The sequence below is a fragment of the Berghia stephanieae genome, chromosome 12, assembly GCF_034508935.2.
Source record: "Berghia stephanieae isolate SIO BIC M18660-M18661 chromosome 12, UCSD_Bste_1.3, whole genome shotgun sequence".
Taxonomy (NCBI): domain Eukaryota; kingdom Metazoa; phylum Mollusca; class Gastropoda; order Nudibranchia; family Aeolidiidae; genus Berghia; species Berghia stephanieae.
The window spans coordinates 14,671,331-14,681,330 of record NC_088371.1 but is presented as its reverse complement, the minus strand read 5'-3'; the positions used below and the strand labels follow the sequence as shown (position 1 = coordinate 14,681,330).

Genomic DNA, 10,000 nt, shown 5'->3' with positions numbered 1-10,000 from the left:
AGATCATTAACAAACAGCGAAAACAAAAGTGGCGAAGTGCTTTCACCCTGTAATAATCCGCTGTTTGATTTAAAAAATTGTTGTTGACCTTTACCTCCTGTGGCCAGCTCAACCTTTGAATACATGTTTCTAAATAGCTTGACAAATTTCGAGCTCACACCGGATTTGATCAATTTTGTAAATAATGCGGATCTGTCAATAAGGTCATATGCTTTTTCATAGTCGATATAAACGCGCAATGTAGCTTCTTCCCTTTAGATAGCAATATCTCGATAATTCCATGTAGAATAAAATGGCAATCTGCTGTGCTCCTTCCCTTTCTAAATCCATATTGAACCTCGTTTAACACATTCTCTCCCTCCACCCATACATTTAGTCTTTCATTCATCACTCTTGTAAACAGTTTTCCTATACAACTCATTATTGTTATCCCTCTATAATTGTTCACATCTCTTTCATCTCCCTTTTTAAAAATCGGCACAATTCTACCCTGACTCCATATCAAGGGGAAATATTCCAATTCCAGTATCTTATTGAAAATCGATAAAATCAGTAATTTGATTTCTGAAGTTGCATTAATAATAAATTCATTTAACATATTATCCACTCCAGTAGCTTTGCCGCGTTTAAGAGCCTTAATTGCTTTGTGTAGTTCCCCCATCTCGATTGGCTTATCTAAAATGTCTATATCTATAATATTCCTTCCCACATCCTTTTCTACCTCTGCAATCTCCGCCCTACCCATCTCCCCAACCCCTGATTCTTTATTTGCTAAAGTTTTAAAATGGTCGTAGAAGTTTATATCTGGCAGCTCTCTTCGTGATACTGAATTTCTTTTTATTTCCTTCCAAAAGTTCTGGGGTTCATGCTTACTTAAATCCAATAAATGTTGCGCTTTTTTGCGACTGTAATTTCTTTTGTTAATCCTACATACCTTCCTGTATTTATTCCTTTCCTTACACATCAATGTCCTGTTTTCCCCTGTCCCCGTCTCTATAAACTTATGTGCTCGTTCAGTGAATACTTTGCGTTGGATCTGACAAGCTTCGTTATACCATGGTGCTTTCTTTCTTCTCCCTTTCCTTTGTTTATCCCCTCTCCCCTCTATCCTAACTACATGATCTATCCCTGCTTCTGTTAAAATATCTGTTAACTCGACTATATTACCCTCTAATACCTCTGGATCTGTGTTAGTTTGTACCAAATATATTAGATTGCTCACCTTATTATGACACACTTCTGTATTTAATAATGTAACGTAATTCTCCTTCTTATCCTCTTTCCACTTTGTCAACATAACCCCATCTAAACCGTCACTTACCTCCCGTCTATGCACACTATTATTTAATTTCAAAGTAAACGATATTATCTTATGGTCTGACTTTTCATTTGTTTCATGGACGTTAAAACCACACACATTTCCTATAACCCGCTTATTGCAAATAACATAGTCGATTGTACTCTCCCCTTTTTTATTGCCAAACGTTGTGCATCCCTTCATTTTATCCTCCCCTGTTCTCCCATTTAATATTGCAAGGTCACATGTGTAACATAATTGGAGTAATTTCAGTCCATAGTCATTTACTTTTTTGTCCTTATTAAAACGTCTAACTGTCATGTCATTACATAAGAAATCTCTTTCACATAAAACATTCTCTACCGAAAGCTCTTCTGTCTGGTTCTCTCTAATGTCAACAGTCAAACAATCCTCTCTCTCCGCCGTCCTTGCATTCATGTCTCCTGCTACTATAATCCCTCCCTGATCGGTCACTTTTGTCAATTGATTTAACAGTTCATCAAAACAACTTACACTATCGTCAAAATCGCTACGCGTTGATCCATACGGCCTCATGTAGACAAATAATAAATATACACTTTCATTCCATCCAAAATGTTCCTTATCTAATTTAAAACACATACCATCTTCATACTCCCAATCTACAACTGACACACCCTTTTCCAAACGCTTCCTGAAATAACACACTAACCCACCCGAATCCCGTTTGGCCCTTGATTTTCTTTTACGGTGTTTGCAGAACGGTTCACAGTAGCCATCTAACATTAAATTACTTCTCTCATTCGTCCACGTCTCACTTAACAAAATTACATCAAATTTATAATACTTTCAACAAATTCAGGACATTCTTTCTTCATTTCCAAACTACCATTGATATTAAAAACACAAAAGGATACATTTGAAAGGTGGCTCCGCGGCGCATCTTCCTATTGTCGATCTGTTGTCGTCGTCGGTCTCACTGTCCGCACTTCCCTGCCGTCCACAATCAGCCTGGCTGGGTATGCTACCCAGGCGTCTCTTCCGGCATTCTTGGCTGCCTTCAAATCCGCCATCAATTGGCGTCTTGCCTCCCGGATCTCAGACGGAAAGTCTTCACTTACTCCAAGTCCAGGAGGCAGATGCTTTCTCCCCAGCTTGACTCGTTGCCTGTCATTGAAGTCAAGGAATTTGGCAATGACAGGCCTTCTTTTGTCACTCGTTCTTCTACCCATCCTGTGCGCTCTTTCTATCACCACCCTTCCTTCCACTTTGCACTTCCGCACCAACTCCGCCACCAGTTCAAAACAATTCTCTCCCTCCCTCTCCTCGACACCGTGAAACACCAAGTTGTTCCTCCTGCTTCTGGCCTCACTCTCAATCGCCCTCGCCTCTAACACCTCCACTCGCCTTCTCAACACCCCCACATCTTCCTTGACAATTCTCGCCTCACTTCGTTGCATCTTTACCTCCTCCTCTATCCTGTCTAACCTCTCCTCTTGTCCTTTCATATTTTCTAATATCCTGTCCATTTGATCTTTAATGGTACTGAGTTGCCCCAACACCGCTAAAACCGAGCTCACGCTGTCTTTAACTCCATCAATTACATTCCTCAATTCTATGAATTCCCTTCTCAACTCACACATCTCGTCAGTAACACTCGGTAGATCGTCGCTACCCCCTCTTAATCTCTTTGCATTGGAAGCTGGGGTAGACATGGTTTGGCTACTTATTATCAAATATGTACGTTGAAGAGAGAGAGAAGGTTGGGGGGGGGGGGTTACGGTTGGGAGAAAACAGTTCACGATTCTTGTCACAGAGTGACAAAACAAACAGTGACACGGAATGTTTACACAACAATCACAATCCAGATAATCAAAACAACCAGGGTTTACAGGTGAACAGCGACGATGACGGTTACGGTGATATTGAATAATAATAATAATAATAATAATAAAAATACAATGATGAGATGATTTAATGCCTCGAATGGTGAAATAATGGCAGAAGTTGAAGAATTTTGTACTACCTTCACAGTTTCAATTGGAAATCCTGAAAACACAAAACACTTAAACAGTCCGGAATATAGTCCAAAAGATAAAGGGAAATGAGTCGAACAGACCAATATAAATTTCAATCCAAGACAACAACAATTACTTGAGAAATATAGGATAAATGCACGATAACACCACAGCAGATAGAAAGACGTCTTGACACCTTGACACACAAAAACAAAAACAGAAAGCATTTTGGAAAACAGATAAAAGGGGCTAGAAGACACAGTATGTACCTCCCTGCCCACTATGGGAGGTCAGGATCCCCACCCAGGTAGTATCCTGTAACATGTCACTGGCATGGTGGTCACATGACGCGGACTTGCCTACTTAAAAAAAAAATTCGTAGTTTTTACGAGACAAAAATGGTTAAGGTGATAGGTTTTTTTTATTTTTTAATTTATAGATTAACAATATACTTTCCCAAGGAATAATTAACGCTTCAAATTTCTTAAAATTATGTAGATAGTCTGGCAGCAAATTTCATTTTGAGTAAGTTACAATGACTTTGAGATGCTGTTGAAGTTCTAAAATTAGAACCAAATTTTCGTAACTCTACGAAATGTTCATAGTAGTGGGTAGGTTTGTATAAGGCCAATTCATTGACTCTCAGTCTGTGTTGCAACCTACTTTGTATTTACAAACAAAACACTCACGCTGCTCTCTGGTTGTAATAGGATTCAATTTTCTGACAGAGACAACGCTGTTAACGGGAAGGTGCTCATTTTACACCTGTTTACGGTGAGAGAATGTGAGTAGTAAAGAGCCTTCTCAAACGATTCAAAGGACTATGCGCCAGAGCGAGAGGCCCGAAACCAGGACCTTTCGATCCGAAAGTGAGTGTCATACCACAAGACTACATAGCCGCACAAGTGTATGGCGAGCGCTCTACCAACTGAGCTATTGCCACTCCCGTTAATTATTTTATTTCAGAGTATGACAGAAATAAGGACAAGGTTTCCAAAAGTGCATTTTAATTTATAACATTCTACGGAAAAATACGTCATTAATTAAGTTATTTCAAAAACCCAATGAAAGATTTCGTTTTTAACCGGTTTCTCTAGGTTAAATTAAATGATTTTAAAAAATGGGTCAAATAATAATGGCAGCCTAGCACCAATGGAATATTACGCATAGCTCTTCAAAGAGTCGAAAAGGCGTATTATTATTATTATAGCCCTTTGTTTGTTTTAAAAAAAAAATTTAAATGGGTGTATATTTTCTTTACGAAACTCGACGAAACCCGACGAAACCCGACAATATCCAACAAGGTTATGGGAAGTAGACAACAGTGGGGGAGTGAACCTGAGACTCAGGGGAGTGTACCCTAGTGGGGAGTGAACCTTTTCTTTTTCTTAATCTTAAGCATTATTATTATTATGGGGGGGGGGGGGGCGTAGTGGCCGAGTGGTTAAGGCATTGCATTGCACTGTGGCCCGAAAGGTCCCGGGTTTGAGCCCCGCTTCAGGCACTTTCGTTTGTTTTCCTTGAGCAAGATTATTAACCCCCCTCCCCCAATTTGCTCACTTGGACAACATGGGTGATTCCTGTAGACATCAGACATCTTGTTTGATGAATTATCTATATTCCTTCGTGGAATGCCTAGGCGACGATATCTTATGATGTGGCAGAAGGGCATATTTTTTTAAAAAAGCATCATTATTAACCCCTAGTAATCTCCAGTCGAGGAATGTTTATTTTTTTCTTGTATTTTATCTTGCTTTGTCCGACATCTTTCATACACAGTTGCTAAAATCTCGAACCCCCTATTTGCTCATTTTGGACAACGAGGGTGATTCCAGTTGCAATTGATGTGTCTGACACCTTTCATACACACTTATTCAAATCTTTAACCCCTTATTTGCTCACTTTGGACAACGAGGGAGATTCCTGTTGCCACCGATGTGTCTGACACCTTTCATACACACTTTTTCAAATCTCGAACCCCCTATTTGCTCACTTTGGACAACGAGGGTGATTCCTGTTGTCATTGCTGTGTCTGACACCTTTCATACACACTTGTTCAAATCTCGAACCCCGCATTTGCTCACTTTGGGCAACGAGGGTGATTCCTGTTGACATCAGACGTTTCTCCGATGGATTATTCTTGCTTCATGGAATGCCTACGCAACGGCATCTACTTATAATGCCGCGCGGAAGGCCACAATTAGTGTTTGTGTGCTTAAAATTGGGCTTTAACTCTCTCCTTACCAGCCATTTTCAGGATTTTCCCCAACACATCACACCCAACTAACACAAAAATATAATTTTATCACTCAAACACAATAGCAGTAAGTTCTTGAGATACATAATTTCTTTAACAAAACATGCTCTACAACACACTGTTCATTTTCTTTAAATTTTATGCTGTACAAGAGAAATTTGAATAAGAAAAAGGTTGGTTGTATCGTAACGAATGTGACGATTTTCCTATATTTGGTAAAGAAAGGGTTAAACATTGAGCTTTTATAGTGCGCAATATCCACTAAAGGTGCTCAAAGCGTTTACAAGAGGTCCGTGACCAACAGCAACACGTAACATGTAGAATGAGATTACAATTTTTTTCCGACATAAACAAAGGTGTTATCGGCCAGGTACTCATTTTACACCGGAGTACGGTGAGAGAATGTGAGTAAAGAGCCTTTTCCAAGGACTCAACAATGCGCCGAGCGAGGCTCGAACCCAGGATCTTCCGATCCGAAAGCGAGTGTCATATATCACTAGACCACATAGCCCCACGTGTGCTTGTGTGTATGTGTGTGTGTGTGTTGGTGTGTGTGTGTGTGTGTGAGTGTGCTTATGTCAATAATAATGGAAACAATTTCATAATCTGAAAGGCTGTTTGTTAAGAGTGGCATGCCACCCAAAGGTACTATTATCAATTTTCTCCGGTTTTCCTGTCTCTTTCTTTCAGGAACTTCATCACTCCACCCAATCTCAGCCTTGATTCTTTATTATCATCGCCGACATAGAATGAAATGAACAAACACATCACTCTTGCGACGCGCAATTTGCTTTCTCATATTATTATATTGTTAGAAAAATACCAGGTATTGTGGTCTGACAGAGTCCAGGCGTTGAATGGTGCTCATCCGGCTGTGCCCATAGAAAACAAGTGGTAAGTGGAAACTAATGGTGAGAATAATAATAATAATAATAATATTATAAATCTCAATTGATTCTTTATCATGAGCAAGGGGTTAACCCTTTGTCGGCAAAACTGAATATTTTTGAGATGGTATTTTCTTTTGCTATTTATAAGGTTTTAATTAACTCTTTCAACCCTAACACCGACTATATCCGTAGTTTACCCGGGGTTACTTTTATCCCATGCCTATTTACTATATTTTTCTGAGACAAATTATAGGCGTAGTATCAAAGCTAATGTTTTTAGTTTTTACATGTTAATGATAGTAGAATAAAACTATCTATGTACATGCTCATTTTATGAGATATTTTCCAATTTTGAAAAATAGCAAAAATCTCTAGGATTGAGTTAGTTAAAGAAGTGATTTTCAATTATATTGCTTAGTCGCATTTTCATCATTTAGAGAAAATTGAATTTTCCGTCATGGATTTAGTGACTTAAAGAGGAAAATACGTGTCGAATTTGCCTAATAGAACAATGCCCTGGAAATTTCGAAACTTCAAATGATTCCTGTTTGAGAATGTTAACGGCTATGTGGTCTAGTGATACGACTCTCGCTTTCGGATATGAAGATCCTGGGCGGTTCGAGCCTCGCTCGGCGCATAGTTGAGTTGAGTCCTTGGAGAAGGCTTTTTACTCACATTCTCTCATCGTACTCAGGTGTATAATAAGTACCTGGTCGTCAACAGCGTTTTCTGTCCGTAAAAAGAATTGAATATTGCCAAACAGGCGCTATGTACCGTCCTTCATGTTAAATGTTGCATGCTGTTGGCCAGGGACCCATTTTTAAGCGCTTCGAGCGCGTTTAGTGGATATTGCGCTATATTTTAAAAAACGCTCAAAGCTCAACTATGTGGATATGACATCAGGTTTTGAAAATCACCTCCTCCATAGGGAAGAAAAGTCATGGCATCAAACCTTCTGCTCTTTTGGTTCCTAAATCCCCGTGAGTGTGTATGTAGTAACCAGTCCTTCGGATTATTAATAATGAATAGATTACACGAAGTATAAAGGTGGCACAACTCTTTTAGCAGCAGGATGTATAGACATATTTTTGGGATTACGGGACGTAAAAGAGCGAGGATTTGATGATCTACATTGATGAACGGAATATATTTAGACTAGAAAATATGATATCATCACTGTGACACCAGAAGATGAATTGCACAAGGTATGTATGTATCTAGTTCTCCGGAATAATGTTTTTACGCTTCCAATGACATAGGAACCAGTTTTATTTTGACATCACATTTTTCTTCTCTATTACAAACCTTAACCCTCTCCTTACCAACTACAGGAAAATTGTCACTTTCGTGACGATACAACCAGCATTTTTCTTATTCAAATGTCTTTTGTAGATCATAAAATTTAAAGAAAATAAACAGTGTGTTGTTAGAGCATGTTTTGCTAAAGAAATTATGAATCGCAAGAATTTTATTGCTATTAATATCTGAGTGATATAAAATCTATTTTATGTTAGTTGGGTTTAAATTTTTGGGGAAAATCCTGAAAATGGCTGGTAAGGAGAGGGCTAATCTTTTCACATAAAAATGTGGTAATAATGAACGCCCGAATCACTTTGCCCTGCTGTTCTCTTGGTGAAAAAGGTGGGACGGGTTAGAGTAATTTGGAACTTCACCCTGGAAGGGTTAAAACATCTTTTTGAAGGATGAATGGAAGAAAACCATTAAGGTGCTATTGAAGAATCCGACGTAACAATACGCAATCTATCTTGGTGTGGAGTGTCAGAGCTAGAATGGAGGACGGGGGGGGGGGGGGGGGGAGAGAGAGAGAGAGAGAGAGAGAGAGAGAGAGAGAGAGAGAGAGAGAGAGAGAGAGATAGAGATAGAGAGAGAGAGAGAAAGAGAGAAAGAAAGAAAGAAATAAAGAGAGAGAGAGAGAGAGAGAGAGAGAGAGAGGGAGAACAAAAAAGCCAGATACAAAAGGTGGTCAGTTCTGTCTGATATTGACAAAACAGTATTTTTCTTTTTTTCTCTCTTAATTTTGGCCAGAAATATATAACGTTAACTATTATTCGATTAAAAAGAGTTCCTGACTAAACAAAAGCTCTCAAACCTGAGACTTATTTAAAGCCTAAGATTTGAGACTTATGGCAAGTTGATGGCCATTCTGATATAGAGAAATTTGGATTTTTTTTTTCTGTCCAAATTTTAAAAAGTATGTTTTGGCAGAAAACATAATCAGCTGTAACGACTCTTTGTTTGATGTGATAAGTAGTCATTTGTATGCTTGTACAACTGTCCTCTTCTAATGTCATGTTTTGATATAATTGGAAAGTATTTTTTCCTCCAAGGAAAAGATAATATCTGATGATTACGGAAACAACATCATGATTATAGATGTAACCAGTTAACTGCCGTTTTCTGGATAAACGTGTATTTAAAAATTTGGCCAGAAAACTCGTCCTTCAAATATCGATCAATTTAAATGGTCCTCATCTTGGCAAAAACTCTAAAACCTGTGAACGTTTTTGCCAAGATGAGGATCATTTCAGTTGATCGATATTTGAAGGACGAGTTTTCTGATCAAATTTGTAGATACCTGTCTTTCCAGAGAACACAATTAATTGGTTATTTTCCCGGTTTCATCGTAAGTATGAGTGGGTGGTAATTTGGTGGACACATTAATTAACCAGTCGAATTTCACTTTCACAAAGCCTCTCACTACTACTACTACTACTACTACTACTACTACTACTACTACTACTACTACTACTACTACTACTACTACTACTACTACTACTACTACTACTACTACTACTACTACTACTACTACTACTACTACTACTACTGACCGCAAGCAAACAAGAAAAACAAAATAAAATTACCTGATGTTAGGAAGGAAATCAACGAAATGCTAACTTTGCAACACACGCGTCCTGGCCATTCAATTATACTCGGCGACTTTAATTTTCACTTCGACAACGTCACAGACACCGCTAAATTGCACGAGTCATTATCGGAGAACAACATGTGCCAGATTGTAATAGCGCCAACCCACTCTGCTGGTTATATTTTAGATTAGGTAATTGTAGAAAATTCAGAGTCCCAAAAAACCAACGCCATCGTCGATTATCTCCCCTTTTCGGACCACTCCCTCATTTCTTTCAATCTTGATGTTTCAAAACCATGCCAAGAAACCACCACCACATCAACCAGAAACATTAAAGGCATTAATTTGGACAATTTCAGAGGCGATTTAGAAACAAAACTTACTAAAAATTCAATGATTTCTCCAGACCAGTGGAATAGTTGTCTCATCGAAACGCTTGACAAACATGCGCTATTCCAAACAAGGACCGTCACCAACCGCAAGTATGCTCCGTGGTATACGTCGGACGTTAAAGAAGCTAAAACGAAGTGTCGGAGAGCAGAAAGACTGCTGAAAACATCAGGCCTTACGATTCATCGTGAATTATTCAAGAACACATTTCGTGCCTGGAAGACAACAATAAAAAAGGCAAAGACCACGTATTTTCTTTCAAAATTCGAAACTTCTAAATCT

At 38.7% G+C, this 10,000-nt stretch overlaps 2 protein-coding genes across 2 annotated transcripts in view; both read right to left on the bottom strand.

Moving 5' to 3' along the window:
* Positions 1-10,000, bottom strand: part of LOC144957889 (uncharacterized) — a 62,967-nt gene that overhangs the window by 19,553 nt on the left and 33,414 nt on the right. The window lies entirely within an intron of this gene.
* On the bottom strand, positions 1,820-3,500 carry LOC144957800 (uncharacterized). The gene is made up of 2 exons (XM_078889232.1): positions 3,303-3,500; positions 1,820-2,998 (listed from the first exon to the last, which is right to left on the bottom strand). Exon 2 carries the CDS (start codon positions 2,989-2,991, stop codon positions 2,224-2,226), a length of 768 nt encoding a protein of 255 aa, XP_078745358.1. The 5' UTR covers positions 2,992-2,998; positions 3,303-3,500; the 3' UTR covers positions 1,820-2,223.

Excerpts from the sequence above, each read along its gene's own strand:
- LOC144957800 (XM_078889232.1), bottom strand. The coding sequence starts at position 2,991 with ATGTCTACCCCAGCTTCCAATGCAAAGAGATTAAGAGGGGGTAGCGAC.